We start from the raw sequence: 17071 nt of genomic DNA on the forward strand, positions 1-17071 counted from the left end.
GCAGTGCCTCTGGGATGCTGGGGCAACGAGGAGCCTTAATAGAGGCGGCATGGACTAATGGGTAGAACTTGGGAGCTGGAAACCCCTGGGGTTCTCCTCCCTCCCTCCCCCCGGCTGTCAGCAAACCCAGCAGGGACAGGCCTGAGTAGCTGAATGCCATGGGAGAGATCTAATCTGTGGGGCTGCCCCACACGGACTCCCCTGGCAGGGGGCTCCCACCACTGACAGCCCAGGGATCGGGGAGGTGGGAGCTGCATGGAGAGGGAAACTGATTAGCACCTGCCACCAGCCCCAACTCCATTAGCCCAGCCCTGAGCTCTCCCCACACAGAGTTCTGCCACTGCCCCTCAGTCCTGACCTACAGCCCCCTGCTATCCCAGCCCCGGGCTCCCCACACATATAGCTCTGCCACGGCCCCTCAATCCTGATCGGATGCCTGCCCGCTGTCCTAGGCCACATCCCCCTCCTGGGGAAAGCATCAGATGCCTGGGACGGCAATGAAGCTGCTCAGGGGCCCTGAGCCCGGGTCTCCCCAGAAGTGCCGAGACGGGGTGGCGTGTGAGGTCATTACCTAGAGCCCAGCTTGGCCAGGTCCCTGTGGCTGGGAACCGTCTGAGCCTGAGAAGCGTGACGGACATCGGACCTCCTCTGGCACAGTCCCAGTGCCTGCCCGGCCCAGGGCCCCCCGGCCTGTTCACAAGGGGGCTGGGGAGATGACAAGCAGCGAACAGCGAGATTCTGGGGATCAGCACATGGTGGGAGGGGGCCAGCGTGCTCCAGTCGGACGGGACCAGGAACGGGCACGTTACCGGCCGAGCCCATGCGTGACCAGTCACCAATCACCAGTGCCTCTGACCCTGCAGGGAACCCACTGCTCAGGCCCCTGTCAGTGATGCCCCCAAGCCCTGCGGCTGCCCTCAGACATGCCCTGTCCCTGCAGTTTGTTCCCAGTCCCCCACACTCTCTACCAGGTTGCTGCTTTGTGCCCGCTGCTCCCCGATGGCTGAAACAAGCCCCACTGACTCCAGCTGCTTGTGGGAGGGTCAGCGTCCTCCCAGTTGCCGGGCCCCAACAGCCAGGCTGGGACCAGAGGGAGGGACACTGCACCCTTCCTGCTCTGGGACAATACTCCAGTACTGCAGCTCAGTGCTCCCCTACATCCCGCCTGGCCCTGCCCCACAGCTCTGCCAGAGCCTCACCAGTAGTTCGTCCGGTCCTGAGCCCTCTTCCCCAGCCCAACCCCTTGGCTCTGATCCAGAACGCCCCCTCCCCTGCTGCTGTGCCAATGCACCTACAGCAACCCTGGCCCCCGGTGCATGGCTGGCAACTGCACCCAGCTGTGTGGTGGCTTTGTGAGTACTCCCTAAGGGACTAGGCTAAGACCAGACTCATCCCCCTGACGACCCGAACCCCCCGTGAACTCCCCAGAGAGGAAAGCACAAATGCCTGGGGTCCCACCACCCCTCTGCCTCTCTGGCTGCGCCCCAGAAGCCAGCTGGGCCCCAGAGGGAGAGTTGCCGCAACTCTCCCCCTCGTCCTCAGGGAGCATGGGGTAGGCACCTGTTTTCAGGCCCAGGGCGGCTGAGGGGCCCTGTGAACTGATCCACAGCAGAGGGACCCAGTGCTGGATGTGACAGCAGGACACGTGGCACGGCAGTGCCAAAGGCATAGGAACTTGGCTATCACCTGGCGATATCTCTGGGGTCCCCCCGGCTCTGTCCAGGTCATGAATAGGTTAATGTTGACGGGTACAGCTGGCATGGGATCAGGGAACAGAAAGAAGCGGGGGAGGGAAGGGGAGAAGGGCGGAGGGGAAAGTGGGGGGTGGGGAGTTGCCACTCACCTGGCATCGGCTTCGCTGTAATATTCCCGGGCCACGATGTCTTCAAAGAGCTCCCCACCAGTGACCCTGAAACACAGAGAGGCAGAGTTCACCTTCCCAATTCCCAGGCCCCAGTGCCCGGCTCCCACCCAAACCCCTCGCGGGGCACCTGCTGAGTGGGGCCAGCCCGGCACTGGAGAACCAGAGTAGGCCACGGCTCCATCCCCAGCTGACAGCCAGGCCCCAGTGTTCATCCCCTAGGCGTGGGGGAGCTGCACCCTCTGCTCCTCCAGAGAGCTCACCCCTGGCTCATCAGCATGACCAAGGCAAAGAGCGCGGGCTGCATGGCACACGCGCCCAGAGCCCCGGCATCCAGACAGCAGCGATTCGGCGGCTGCCATGTTCCCCACCCCCAACGCCAATTGGGAAGCCCCTCAGTATGGGTGAGCTGAAACCCAGTGCCTCTCCGGGGATACGAGGGGTATCGGGTGCCAAGTGGGGGGCACTGCCTGCCCCTCTGTGCCCTGCACCCTGGCAATGGGCAGGGGAGAGCAGGCAGGGCCTGGGCCTCCTCCCTCGTCCATCCTACGCAGGAACCCAGGTGCCAGCCTGGGCCCAGCCCAGCGAGTCAATGACAGCGGACTGAGGCCAGCCCTGCTCCTTCCCTGAGGGACACGGCCATAGGACATCAGGCAGCAAGGAAATCCTGGGTCACTGAGTCCAGTCCCATTGGCCTGTAGCTCCAGTGACTCTGCCCTTCCCGGGGGTTTGCCCCCCTGGAGGTGTTTATAGAGAGAATAATCAGTCTGGACCAGGGGCATACCAGGTTTGGGGGCCACAGGGCAGGGGCTGGGCAATGGGGTTGGAGCCTGATCAAAGCAAGCTCCTTGCTGATAAGAGGAGTCAAGTCCCTGCCGGTGATGCCCATGGAGCCCCATGCCACCCCAGTCTCTGCCACGGCTCATGTCCCCTCTGGCTGGCTGAGGTCCCAGTGCCAGGACGCCCTCACTTCGCTGGACTCCCCCCATCCCTCTTTGCTCCTCTCCGATCGCCAAGCCCTGCTTTTCCGGGACACTCTGCTCCTGCCTGCCTATGCTGGCTGTCTCCACTCTGCCCACGTGGCTGCCGGCAGCCCGCCTCCCCCAGCTCATCGCCAGCCCCAACATGAGGGAGCTCAACTCCCATGTGGCAGAAAGGGAGACGACTCCATGTTTCTCCGCCATCTATCCCCACGTCTCTGCACCACAGCACCGCAGGCATTCGTCTGCACCCCGACAGCCCCCAGGTGAGTCTCCCCCTCCCTCTTGTGGTGTGACTGGCCTCATGCGGACAGGAGGAGGGGCAGGGCAGCTTGCAGGCTGGGTTCCCGGGGAGGCCAGGCACCTGCCAGCTGGGCTTGTGGGCACTTTGGTCTGTCTGATAATCAAGCCCCCGGGGAAGCCAACGCAAATTCAGCCCACAGCCATGGCAGGCCAGGAGGGGCTGAAAGAGCCGATGCTCCTGAATTGAATGGATGGCAAAAATCAACACACGAGTGCGATCACAGGGACAGTTCTGGCCTCTCCCAGCAGGGGGTGCTGTGGGGGCGGGGCAGGGTGCTGTCTGTGGGGGGAACTCCCAACTACTCCAGCCCCGGCCTCGCCCAGCAGGGGGCGCTGTGGGGGGCAGGGCAGGGAGCTGTCTGTGGGGGGAGATCCCGGCTACCCCAGGCCTGGCCAAGGCTGGGAGGAGGCGCGAGCTCTGTTCCTGCTGAGCTGTGACACGGTACTGACTGGGGATACAGTAACGGGGGGCGGGGAGAGCACCGGTCCCCCTCCTCCTCAGCTCAGGGCAAGCCCTCCCCTTTCACTGTCCTTCAAGCCCTGGCTGGCCATGGAAGTGAAGAGCCCATGTCCCGGCCCTACGGCGCGGGGGGAGCAGGTGACCGGGGTGAGCTCAGCCACCAGGGCCAAGTGGCCCGGGGCAAACCCGTGTCTCTTGATTCCCCTCCCAAAGCAGGCTGAGGACACGCCAAGGTCTGTGCAACTCCAGCACAGGGAACCTGGAGCTGCCGTGACTCAGAGGAGAGCTAAATATAACTGAGCTGTCAGAGGCACCGAGTGATGAGCTCACCAGCTGCTATATCTGGAACGAGGCGAGAGGCAGCTGAGCACAGCACACCGGGTCTCCGCCGCCCCCCAGATGCGCCGCGCCGGCCCGGCACAAAGCACTGGGTCCCAGGGCTCTCTGGAGCCAAGGCGCCAGGCCTAACACCCTCATGCTGGTCGCCTGCCCTGGCTCCACCTCTGGCCTCAGCCCCGGCCTCCTCAGAGAAACCAAGGGCCAGGGCTGCTTTGGTTAGCGACTGCTGGGCCGGATCCTGACTGGCACCCATGGGCACTACTGCAATACAGACAAGCGTGGTCATCTGGCTAGGCTCCACTAGCCCTTCCTGCCTTGGGCACAGCGTGCCGGGGGCCAGTCCTAGGAGCCTTTTCTCACGTGCATCAGACAAGCTACTTTCAAGGTCTTGCCCGGCCTATCCCCACCCTGCCCACTCTGTGTCGTTCACCGGTCCTGCCTCTGGTCTGCCAGTCGTGCCAGCCAGCACCGCCCCCTTGTTACATTTCACACACACATTTCTCTCCAGCTGGGAGATGCTCCCCTGAAACAGCCCCAGAGCCACCTCCTTAGCCACCTGCCGATCCCTCCTTAAAACTCATTCGCCGGGAGGTCTACTGAAATCGTGTCACTAGTGTGGGAGACCCCGCCTGCCCAGCTGACCAATACTGTCTCATTGCTAAGGCTAAGGTTCTGTCATGGATATTTTTAGTAAAAATCAGGGACAGGTCGCAGGCTTCCGTGAATTTTCCGTGACCTGCCTGTGACTTTTACTAAAAATATCCATGATAAAATGGGAAGGGACGGGCAGCTGCGGGGTGGCTGGGAGATAGGGTGACCAGATGTCCCGATTTTATAGGGACAGTCCCGATTTTTGGGTCTTTTTCTTATATAGGCTTCTATTACCCCCTGCCCCCGTCCCGATTTTTCACATTTGCTATCTGGTCACCCTACTGGGAGATCTGGGGTCCCCACCACCTGTGGGGACTCAGCTCCAGGGTCTCCTACCCCCAGTGGCAAAGGGGAACTCCAGGGTCCCCCTGCCCCCTCCCAGCGGTGGAGAGCTGTGGGAATCCCCCTACCACCACCGCAGTGGGGAGCTGTGGGGATCCCCCTGCTGCCTGTGGTGGCCTGGGGGGATCCTCCTGCCCTCTCCCCTCCCGCAGCATGGGGAGCTGCTAAGGTCCCCCTGTCCCGCAGCGGTGGCCCGGAAGCTGCCAGGGTCCCCCACAGAGGCCGGGAGCTGTGGGGTACCCCACTGCCTGAGACAGCCGGGAACTGTGGGGTACCCCCCTGCCTGAGATGGCTGGGAGCTGTGGGGTATCCCTGCTGCCCATGGTGGCTGGGATCTTGGGGGCCCACTGCCTCAAGCAGCAAGGGTACCTCACAGCTCCCTGCTGCTGCAGAAGGCAGCGGGACCCTGGAGCTCCCAGCTGCCGGGGCTGAAGTCACGAAAGTCTTTGGAAGTCACGGAATCCGTGACTTCCATGATCTCCATGACAAAATCGTAGCCTTCCTTATTGCTTCCATGTACTCCCCCATCTGCCTGTATCCACCAGCTGTCCCTGGTCTTAGACTTCTATTGGAAGCTCCTAGGGGCAAGGACCGGCTCTCTGCTCTGTGTCTAGCACAACAGAGGGAGTCAAGCATCTTGCTCCGGACAGACAGCAGTGGGAAGAATGGGGCCTCTGGGCACAGCAGATGCTAAGACCAAGCCTAGCCCGATGGGGTCCTGGTCCAGGAGCAGGAGCTCCAGCAATGTAAATCGCAACGGTATCTTACCTCCCCAGCCCAGGAGGAGAAGCAGAGAGAAAGACAAATCTCCAAGGGGGGAGAGACGGGTGTCACAGAGTGTGGGGGAGTCAGGGCCCTGCACCCCTCTTCCTGAGATTCACTGTGACTCTCAGCCAGCCAGTAAAACAGAAGGTTTATTGGACAATACGAACGCAGTCTACAGCAGAGCTTGTAGGTACAACCAGGACCCTTCAATTAAGTCCTTCTGAGGGGGTTCAGGGAGCTTAGACCCCAGCCTGGGGTTCCCTGTATTGCACCACCCAGCCCAAAACAGAAACTCCCAAATCCCCCTAGCAACTTTCTCTCCCCTCCCCTCTGCTCCTCCTCTCCTTTGTTCAGTCTCCCGGCCAGAAGGTGTCACTTCTCCCCACCCCCCTCCTGGCTCAGGTTACAGCTCAGGTAACTCAATGTAACTCCCAGGCAACATTCCCAGGTCAAATCCGTTCCGTCACAAAGGGATTCTCCTTCCTGCCCAGAGGGGCAAAAGCTCCCAAGCCCCTTCCACCCTCTGCGCCCCCCCCCGCCCCATCTCACCCTCACACCAGTCCCCTCCCTGACAGCTGCTTCAGGGCAGCCGGCCTAGAACTGAATTCAAACTCTTGGAAAAACACAGCCAGACACAGCTGTCCTGAATTTCCTGTTACAGCAAATGAACTACGCTATGGCCGGTTCCGAGGGCGAATTAAGAGCCGCGTTGCCCAGAACCCCCCCACACCCCAGGGCGACTCTTTAGCTACTTACAGATCAAAGATGAGATAGTGGAAGCCCTCCTCGGATATGCTGTCATGGAGACGAACTGCAAAGGAGCACAAGCGTCAGCTGTTGCCTTGCTCTAGGAACAGATGCCCGGATGGAGCCCTGGGGACTGGCCTCTCACTCGTTTGCGGGACGATACCTACCACGAGATGTGTTTCCAGAGGCTTGCAGAGCTGCCAGGACTCCCCTCCAGAATCGGGCACTAGCAGCCGGGCCCAGGAACCTGTGGTGATGCTTGGGATGTCCGGGCACCAGCACTTGCACTTAAGCCTGCCTGGGAATCTTAGTTCTGGGGCACGGGGTTGGAGGGACAGTCCCGAGCCTGGAGCTCAGCTTGGATCATGCTGCCCCCTGCCCGATCCGGGAGTTACCAAGACCCGGGGCCCCAAGGCTGTTTCATTCAGTATCAATGGCAGATCTCAGCGCATGTGGTGCGTTATGGTACATGGAGGACAAAGGATCTATCTGCTAGGGGCAGGCGGCCTAGGTGGATCACCGCCCTCGGTAGCAGCCCCAGCCACCCAGCCCAAGATAAGATGAGCTTTGCCACAGGCCCAAAAGCTTAGCAAATCCAGGCTCTGGTGGAGTGAGGTCCTTCCCCAGCCTCCAGTGCCTCCACTGATCCTACCTACAGTGGCACTCCAGAGACATCCCCCAGGCAGATGCCCCACCAGAGACTCCATCTGCTCCCCCCAGAAGTTAAGCAGCAGCCAGTGTCCATCTCAGAGCACATGGGTCTTCTACACTCTCTACCCGCGACCCACTCAAGAAGCAAAGCGGCCACCATATTGCACTAGCTGCAGCTGCCTTATGGTTCCACCGCACAGCCTTGCCGAGTTCATCTCCGCGGGCAGGGCTGCAGGATGGACGGGGTGCAGGCAGCCTCGCTTCCCAAAGATGAGGTGCAGGCTAGTGCCCCATTGCTGGGATGGTTTGGAGAGGTGGACGCCCATCCCCTTAGGAACTGGACTGAGAACCACAACTAACTACACACAGGACCAGGGTGAGCTCGGGAAGAGAGGCTGAGCGGGGGATTGGGGCAGCGATGGCAGAAAGGGGGCCAGGGAAAAGAAACAGAACAGACGCAGCTGGCCCTGGAGTACAGATGCCCAGGGAGAGGCTCATTCCAGACAATCCATTTCCATTGGCAACTTGTCGGTTTCTTTGCAAACCACTTTTCCTGCCGTTGGAGCCCCAGGCCCTGGATCTGTGCGATTCAGATCCCAGTTTGATTCAGCGCCTAAAAGTCTAAGCCCAGAATCAGACTCTCGATGAGATCCAGGGGAGACAGGACCAGGAGAAACCAGGGAAAAGAACAAATGGGGGAAGCATCCGGTTAGAAACACGAGCAGCGCATGCTAAAGCCAGCTCATGCATCTCAAAGCTAATGCACTGACACGGTGGGCTTGGCAGTGGTGAGAGCCTGTAACTGGCCCTGCGGGGGCTCCCCAGAGCTGGCTGAAGGGGAGCTCAGATACTTGGCGGGGGCAGCTCTGGCTGATCCTCCCTGCAGAGACTGGAGCTCTCCCCGAAATCAGCTTTCCTGATCAGTGACTTCAACGGGGCCACTTTCCCCAGCCCCTTTGTGATGCCATCAGACCAGAAGGGGTTTGACAAAGAGCTCGGGACTGTTCCACTGCCAAACAAAAGCAATCCGACTCCTCTGGAGGGAAGGGAAGCGATTCTGGCTTGAGGGAAGATGTTTTGCTACTTGGAGCCCTTTCTTGGATTTTCAACTTGTCCAGCCTCAGGGCTAGTTCATGTTAGAATGTGGTTAATTTAAGCTCGGGTGGGGTGGGAATGTTTTTTGCAATAATTACAACATGGCAAAGGTTCTGCTGACGAGTAGAAAGGGTATCTAGTGAGAAAGGCAGATGTGGGGACAATTTGTTAGTCTCTAAGGTGCCACAAGTACTCCTGTTCTTCTTCTAACTTCCTAGGCCCTCACGTGGCTATTAGTGCAAAAGGGAGCATAAGACACCACCAGCCCTGAATAGGCATACTGTACACTCACGGCGGCCTGGTGTTGAGGGCTTCATAAGGAGCCAGGGACCCTATTATTGTGCCTCTTTGCCCCGAGGTGCTTGTCCACACTGACGTTTTTAACTGACTTGAGATAGGCAGCTAACTCTGGGCGATTAACACCATGGCTGGAGACGGGACACTGGCTGGGGCGGGCTCCGAGTTACTACAGTGAATTCCTTCCCAGGTGTCTGGCTGGTGGGTCCTGCCCTCATGCTCAGGGTCGAACTGACAGCCAGATTTGGGGTCGGGAAGGAATTTTCCCCCAGCTCAGAGTGGCAGAGGGACCTTGGGGGGGAATCGCCTTTCTCTGCAGTATGGGGCACAGGTCACTTGCAGGTTTAAACTAGTGAAAATGGTGGATTCTCTGTAACTTGAAATCCGGAGTTGAGAACGTCAGTGACTCAGCCAGAGGTTCGGGGTCTGTTACAGGAGTGGGCGGGCGAGGTTCTGTGGTGTGCAGGAGGTCAGACTGGAGGATCGCGATGGTCCCTTCTGGCCAGGGCCGGCTCTAGGCACCAGCAAAACAAGCTGGTGCTTGGGGCAGCACATTTTTAGGGGCGGCATGGCCGGCGCCAGAATGCTGCCTCTAAAAATGTGCCCCGGCCGCCCTAGCTCACCTCCGCTGCTGCTGCCACGGCGCGCGAAACAGCTGATTCGCGCGCCACTACTCACCCTCCCTCCCAGGCTTGAGAGCCTGGGAGGGAGGGGGAGCAGCGGCGCGCGAATCAGCTGTTTCGCGCACCGCGGCCACTCGGAGTCTCCCCCTCCCTCCCAGGTTTGAGAGCCTGGGAGGGAGGGGGAGATCCCGAGCGGGCGTTTCGCGCGCTGCTGCTCCCCCTCCCTCCCAGGCTTGGGAGCCAGGGAGGGAGGGGGAGAAGCGGCGCCCGCGCCACGGCCACTCAGCGTCTCCCCCTCCCTCCCAGGCTCTCAAACCTGGGAGGGAGGGGGAGACTCCGAGTGGCCGCGGTGCAGCACCGCTTCTCCCCCTCCCTCCCTCCTAGGCTTGAGAGCCTGGGGGGAGGAGGCAGGGCTGGGGATTTGGGGAAGGGGCGGAGTTGAGGCGGGGCCGGGGGTGGGGTAATTAAAGAACCGGGGGCGGGGGGAGGGGGTGGCCAAAATTGTTTTTGCTTTGGGCGGCAAAAATCCTAAAGCCGGCCCTGCTTCTGGCCTTAAAATCTATTTGTGAAGGCCAGTCCAGACGCTCCCCAAACACTTGTTCCAGGACACAAAGATTTGTGGTTTGCCCCTAACTGAGCTTGTGTTTGTCACATGCACACGCACACACACACACCCCGTGCCCATCATTCACCCTCCCACGTTTCCCAGTATCAGTTTCAGCCCATGATATAAACTGACTTTCTCCTGCACTTGTGGCCATCTCCACCTAGATTAGAAGATGGCCGTGACGACACTGTTTCCATAGCAACTGATGTACTTCAAGGGGAAAGGGGGGGACAGAGGAAAACTTAAAAAAAAAAAAAAAAAAAAAAAAAACAAGAACAAGAACTGACACAAATAAGTGGCATTACCAGAGCGCGCGCTGGTGCTGGGGGGGCCGTGAAGTTTTAATTGGCCACTTGCTTGGGAGGAAAGACCTGCCCAATGCTCTGCTGATTAAAACCTCCTGTTTTAATCACCCCCTTGCCAGCAGCTGAGGGCAGGCGTGGGCTTGTGGCCTTCTTCCACAGGGCTGTTAACTTGGCCATTATCAATGCATCGCTGCGCCGGGCCCTGGATCTGCACCCCCATGCTGCAATGGTTCTCCAGGGGGCCTGTATCACGCCCCGTGCAGGGCGGAGGCTGGGCCTGGGGACGCTGTGCTGCAGGAGGCAGCCTGGCTGGTCAGGATCAGCCCCAGTTGCCAGCATTTATCCCCGTCAGCAGTTTCCCTGCATTTGAGCCGATGTCTTTAAACGAGCAAGAGACTGGCATGCAACAAGCACTGGTGCGGCCTGCAAGTTCTTTCTCCTCGCGCCGGATGGCTCCCGCATTCTTCCTCTGGTCTCAACGCGCTCCACCAGACCAGCTACCTGCACGCATGGGTAGCAGCCGCCTGGACCGGGGGACCGAGGGCATAGCCAGACGCCCTTGCTGAGGTGTGAAATCTGCCGGCAGCATATGCCGCCTCCTCCACCTCCGCTGAAGCTCTAAAACCCAGGCTTCCCAAGGACATGTCTGCATTGCCGGCTACTTCTACCCCATCTGGCTAGAGCTGGGTGACGTTTTTGGGGTGAACCATACATTCACCGGAACATGCATTTTGGGGGGGTGCCAATACTATGAGCAAAATTGGGTCAAATTCAGGTCGTTTTGGGTCAACCAAAATCCCGGGGAGGGGCATCCTTCCTCATCTCCTCCTCCGGCCCTCCTGGGGAGGTTGTCACCCTCCCCCGCCCCACGGCAAGCACTCACCGATGTTGGAATGCTTCAGGAGACGGCAAATCCGGGCTTCGCGCTCCAACTTCTGATGATCTGGAGACGGAAGAGAGAACAAGCCCCGTTAACAGTATCACCTGATGCAGCAATGCCACATGCTCAGCAAGCCCTGGCGGGCTGGGGGCAAAGAGGGGCACTCGTCACCTATCCTGCTTATCAAGGGCCGGCACTAGCGTGAAGCGCCACCAAGCACCCCAACCAGAGCCCAAGTCTCCCGTCCTGAGAGCGGGACCGGGCCAAAGGGCATGGGCTTTAATACAGCAGACAGACTGGGGTTGGAGGAGAGGATATCAGAAGCCAAGCTACATCAGCAATGCAGGCTGCAGAAGCCCCCTCTTCTCTTCCTTCCAGGAGCAGACGCTTGGCTTTCCAATGCACACAGGGCTGGGGACTGACAGCCCAAGGCCACCAGGGATCTCATGTGGGAGAGGGCTCTCAGGCGGGTCAGGGTCGTGGACGGATGGATTTCAAGGCCAGAGGGCCAGGGCCGGCTCCAGGGTTTTGGCCACCCCAAGCAGCCAAAAAAAAAAAAAAAAAAAGCCGCGATCGTGATCTGTGGTGGCAATTTGGGGAAGGTCCTTCGCTCCGAACGGGAGTGAGGGACTGTCCGCCGAATTGCTGCAATAGCTGGACCTGCCGCCCTTCTCCGGAGTGGCTGCCCCAAGCACCTGCTTGCCAAGCTGGTGCCTGGAGCCGGCCCTGCAGAGGGCCCATCGTGACCATCAAGTCTGCCCTCCTGCATTGCACAAGCCAGAGAACCTTGGCCAGCAAGTCCTGTGGTACTGGGATTTCTTCTCCCCTGCCGGGGGAGTGACGAGCACATGGTGTTTAGAAAGACATCCGCTCTCACTGCAAAGAGCCGGCACGGTGGAGAGTCTGCCCATCCTGCCCTTGGAGAATCGGTTGCGGTGGCTACTCGTCCCCCCACTTCAGAAGTTGTGTCTGTTTCCAGTTTGAATTTCCCTAACAGCAGGGTCCAGCCATTGGAGCGTGTCTGTTCAGCTAACATGTCCCGAACATTAGAAAGCTCCCTACAGACAGTGATCAAGTCACCTCTTCTCTTTGATTCCCTTACACCTGCTCTGTCAGGCCTCTGCCACCCAGCCGGGTCCCCTACACCACCAAGACACGGGGCCACATCACCCCAGACTCACCCATAGACACTCCCAAAATTCTCAGTCAGTTCAAGCCTTCCTACATCTCCCCAGTACCCTGGAAAAGCCTCCCCCAACCCAACACCCCCCAGGGAGGTTTCCCCCAGCCTAGCCAGCCGGCCTTCACTCTGCCCCACAGGATCACTCTGTTGGGAGGGAGGGAGGGTGGCTTCAAGTGCAGGAAGCAAATTGCCCAACGCAACATTGGCCTCGTTAATTGCATCCGGGCAGCCAGAAACAAGGCAGTAGCGTGATCTCTGTAAACCAGCAGCAGCTGCTCCCTGTATTAGTGCTGACACACGGCAAGGGTCCTGTGGGGCTGTCTGACTAGGAGTCCGGGTGCGAAATTGTGGTGGACCCAGAGAAAATGGCACCATTTGTAAACGAAAGGCTAGGTACGGTGATGTTCTTATTGCCATTTCTATGGGGTAGCATTAGGGTTTTGTTGTCATCTTGTGTGTGAACTTGCACCTTATAAATCTGTTTTACCCTGTATAAAGCTTATACAGGGTAAACTCATAAATTGTCTGACCTCTATAACACTGATCAAGAGATATGCACAGCAGTTTGCCCCCCCCCAGGTATTAATACATACTTTGAGTTAATAAGTAAAAAGTGATTCTATTAAATACAGAAAATAGGATTTAAGTGGTTCCAAGCAGTAACAGACAGAACAAAGTAAGTCACCAAGCAAAATAAAATAAAACGCGCACATCTATGTCTAATTAAACTGAATACAGATAATCTCACCCTCAGAGATGCTTCAGTAAGTTTTTTTCTCAGACTGGACACCTTCCCAGGCCTGGGCACCATTCTTTCCCCTGGTACAGCTCTTGTTCCAGCTCAGGTGGTAGCTAGGGGATTCTTCATGATGGCTCCTCCCTTTTGTTCTGTTCCGCCCCTTTATATATCTTTTGCATAAGGCGGGAATCCTTTGTCCCTCTCTGGGTTCCCCCCACCCCCCTTCTCAATGGAAAAGCATCAGGTTAAAGATGGATTCCACTTCAGGTGACATGATCACATGTCACTGCAAGACTTCATTGCCCACTTGCCAGCACACCTGTATACAGGAAGACTTACAGGTAAAACACAGCCATCTGCAGACAATTGTCCTGGTTAATGGGAGTCATCAAGATTCGAAACCACCATTAATGACCCACACTTTGCATAATTACCTCAGAGTAATATTTCATATTTCTAATTTCAGATACAAGAGTGATACATTTATACAAATAGGATGACCACACTCAGTAGATTATAAGCTTGTAATGATACCTTACAAGAGACCTTTTGCATGAAGCATATTCCAGTTACATTATATTCACTCATTAGCATATTTTTATAAAACCATATAGACTGCAACGTCACACCCTCCTTGCCCCAAGCTCTGCATGACATTCTGATTTAAAAAACATACACAATCAATTTAACATGTTAGACTACAAACTGGCTAACTGATAGATCTCCCAAAGAGCGTGTTAACAGAGGATCATCACCCCACAGGGGTGTTTCTAGAGGGGCCCAACACTATTCAGTATCTTTACCAGTGATCTGGAAGAAAATATTGCCTCGTTGCTGGTCAATTTATCAGGTGACACAAAAACTGGGGGGAGGGGTGGTAAATAATCATAGAATCATAGGGTTGAAAGAGCCCTCAGGAGGTCATCTAGTCCAACCCCCTCTCAAAGCAGGACCAACCCCAACTAAATCATCCCAGCCAAGGCTTTGTCAAGCTGGGCCTTAAAAACCTCTAAGGATGGAGATTCCACCACCTCCCTAGGGAACCCATTCCAGTGCTTCACCACCCTCCTAGTGAAATAGTGTTTCCTAATATCCAACCTAGACCTCCCCCACTGCAACTTGAGACCATTGCTCCTTGTTCTGTCATCTGCCACCACTGAGAACAGCCGAGCTCCATCCTCTTTGGAACCCCGCTTCAGGTAGTTGAAGGCTGCTATCAAATCCCCCCTCACTCTTCTCTTCTGCAGACTAAACAATCCCAGTTCCCTCAGCCTCTCCTCATAAGTCATGTGCCCCAGCCCCCTGATCATTTTTGCTGCCCTCCATTGGACTCTCTCCAGTTTGTCCACATCCCTTCTGTAGTGGGGGGGACCAAAACTGGACACAATACTCCAGATGTGGCCTCACCAGTGTCGAATAGAGGGGAATAATCACTTCCCTCGATCTGCTGGCAATGCTCCTACTAGTGCAGCCTAATATGCCATTGGCCTTCTTGGCAACACGGGCACACTGCTGACTCATATCCAGCTTCTCATCCACTGTAATCCCCAGGTCCTTTTCTGCAGAACTGCTGCTTAGCCACTCGATCCCTAGTCTGTAGCAGTGCATGGGATTCTTCCTTCCTAAGTGCAGGACTCTGCACTTGTCCTTGTTGAACCTCATCAGATTTCTTTTGGCCCGATCCTCCAATTTGTCTACGTTACTCTGGACCCTATCCCTTCCTTCTAGTGTATTAACTCTCCCCCCAGCTTAGTGTCATCTGCGAACTTGCTGAGTGTGCAATCCATCCCATCATCCAGATCGTTAATGAAGATGTTGAACAAAACCGACCCTTGGGGCACTCTGCTTGATAGCGGCAATGAGGGGGAAAGTCAGTTCTACAGGGCTTAGAAAACCAGACTCGATCAACGTCCGTTGTACTGCAGGGCTATCCACCTAGGAACAAAGAATGCAGGTCATGCTTGCTGGATGGGGGGCTGTGTCCTAGAAAGCAGCGTCTCTGACAAGGTCTTGGGGTCAGGGTAGACAAACAACTAAACATGAGCTCCCAGGGCAGCGCTGTTGCTAAGAGCTTCATGCGATCGTCAGCTGTAGAAACAGGGGACTAACGCGTAGGAGTCGAACTACCACCGTGCATCGCGTCAGTAAGACCATTGCTGGAACGCGGTCTCCGGCTCCGGGCTCCACGCTTCCAAACAGATGCTGAGAAACTGGAAAGGGTCCAATGCAGAAGTGCAAGAACAACGTGTGGGCTGGAAAAGCTGCCTCCGGGTGAGGGACCAACAAGAGGGTGGGAAAGGGGCTTGCAATGGGAAACACCAGGATCCCCTGACCAGTGGTATCCGTGGAAACTCAGCTGGATGGAGGCTTGTGCAGCAAAGCATGTGGCTGACGAACAAAGACAGAGAGGGAAGCGTGCTGGGGGAATCCCGTCCCCGCATGTGATGTGGGGACGCAGGGCTCCCTGAACCACTTGAGTTCAACGTGGAATCAATGCAATACAGGCCGCAGTGTTTATCTCAGCAGACACTGCCCCTGAAGGTGCATGAGGCTGTGTCTGGGCAAGGAGGGTTAGAAATCAACAGGGCGGCTTCCCGTGTGCAGGATGGGGCATCCCATCTCAGAAAGGGTTTGCTGAACTAAAACAGGCTTCAGAGAAAGTTAATGAGAATGATCAAGAGCTGGAAAAACTCTCTTCTGAAGACAGGTTGGAAAGCTAGAGGAGGCGAATAAGAGGGGCCATCTGTCCTCCCTATCTCAGAACACAAGGACAAAGAGACAGTCAACGACATTAGTAGGTGGCAAACTCAAAACTGTTGCGAGAAAATGCTTTTTCGCACAATGCATAGGTGGACTGTGCCACAAGATATCACTGGGGCAAAGATTCAAAGAGGGATAGGGTAACAATATCTAGAGCTAGAATCATTACTGCTAACAAAAAGGCATTAGAAAGGATATTAATACTCATGCTTCTGGGCTTAACCTAGTCTCTAACTATTAGGGGTCAGGAGGAAACATAATGTGTGTGTGGGGGGGAGATTACCCCACATCTGCTATTGCGAGTTTTTGCATCTTCCTTTGCAGCATCTGGTACTGCCACACTCAGAGACAGGACACTAGGCTAGATGGACTTTGGATCTGCTCCAGTTTGGGGGGTGGGGAGATCGGAGGCTTACACCTGATGGTCCAGAAGGTGGTGAAAGACCCTCATAATTCCCCTGTGCTGCACAGGGGAGGGTGGGCTTCTTCCAGCCTAATGGAGCCACGGGCATGACGGGGCCACCTGCTGACACACCCTCCCTTGGGGCAGAGGCTGGTGGGAATGAAATCCATCTCAGCAGGTGCCCTTATCACCCGATGCAGGGCTGGGTTCTTTCAGGGAAGAAGCGGTGGCTTGGGCCAGGACCTTGGATCAGCCTGGTGCCAGGGCTCACAGCCCTGGGGGTGGAGAGGAGCCAGCCATCCAGCCAGGGCACCAGCTGTCAGGGCACTGGGAAGAGGCATCTCCCAGCCCATCCCTAGAGCGTAGGAACTCATGCTAGAGCAGAGGGAGGGGCATGGACCCACGCTGGAGAGCTGCAGAACACAGTGAGGGGCTCCCGCAGCCCAGGCAGTGCTGGATGGAGCCATTACAGAGCACGTTCATCACTCCCTATTGTGCACTGGGCACAAGCCAAACTGTGCCGGACCGCGCAGTGCAGCAGGGCCGAGTCAGAACTGAGGGGGGGAGACCACCAGGGAACTCCCAGGCCCTGCCGGAAGCAGTGCCAGCAACACCGGGCTTGGGAACTGCTGCACTGCCTCCCCCAGACACAATGCACACAAGGGCCTGACCACCACTTCTCCCAACACCTTTTGCAAGAAGTGGGGTGAGAAGCACCGTGCCCTGTCCCCCAACTCATGGAAGTCAATTCTGCCTCCCTAAATGCCCTGGCTGCTTTAGCCGGAGATGACTCTCTGCACAGCCTCCGCTCACCGGCAGCATGGTGTTAACCAGTTGTTGCACTCCACTCCAGAGGTGGCTGCATCTCACGGCTCTCATTGCTCCGGCAATGCAGGATCAGCAGGATGGCTTGCTTCAGATTACAGTCCCTTCCCAGAGCCCTTCCACCCAACTCCAAGTGCCAAGCAGAAGCAGAATTCAGCTGGTGCAGTGACTCCAATAACAAGCGTGACAGAGGTGTGTTGCCAGTCCCCATGCAGCCCCGTCCCCTATCTGCTTCCACACACACCTGGGCCATCC

The 17071-nt window shown here is 57.1% G+C and overlaps 1 protein-coding gene across 15 annotated transcripts in view; it reads right to left on the reverse strand.

The window, feature by feature from the left end:
- Positions 1 to 17071, reverse strand: part of CAMK2B (calcium/calmodulin dependent protein kinase II beta) — a 145205-nt gene that overhangs the window by 70490 nt on the left and 57644 nt on the right. For all 15 annotated transcript variants that reach the window (XM_054017957.1, XM_054017949.1, XM_054017956.1 and 12 more), the window contains exons 3-5: positions 10910 to 10969; positions 6458 to 6512; positions 1844 to 1909 (exon numbers count right to left, since the gene is read on the reverse strand). In XM_054017957.1, coding sequence (XP_053873932.1) covers positions 1844 to 1909; positions 6458 to 6512; positions 10910 to 10969 — 181 coding nt within the window. The remainder of the gene's footprint in view (positions 1 to 1843; positions 1910 to 6457; positions 6513 to 10909; positions 10970 to 17071) is intronic.

Source organism: Malaclemys terrapin, chromosome 2, assembly GCF_027887155.1.
Source record: "Malaclemys terrapin pileata isolate rMalTer1 chromosome 2, rMalTer1.hap1, whole genome shotgun sequence".
Lineage (NCBI taxonomy): Eukaryota > Metazoa > Chordata > Testudines > Emydidae > Malaclemys > Malaclemys terrapin.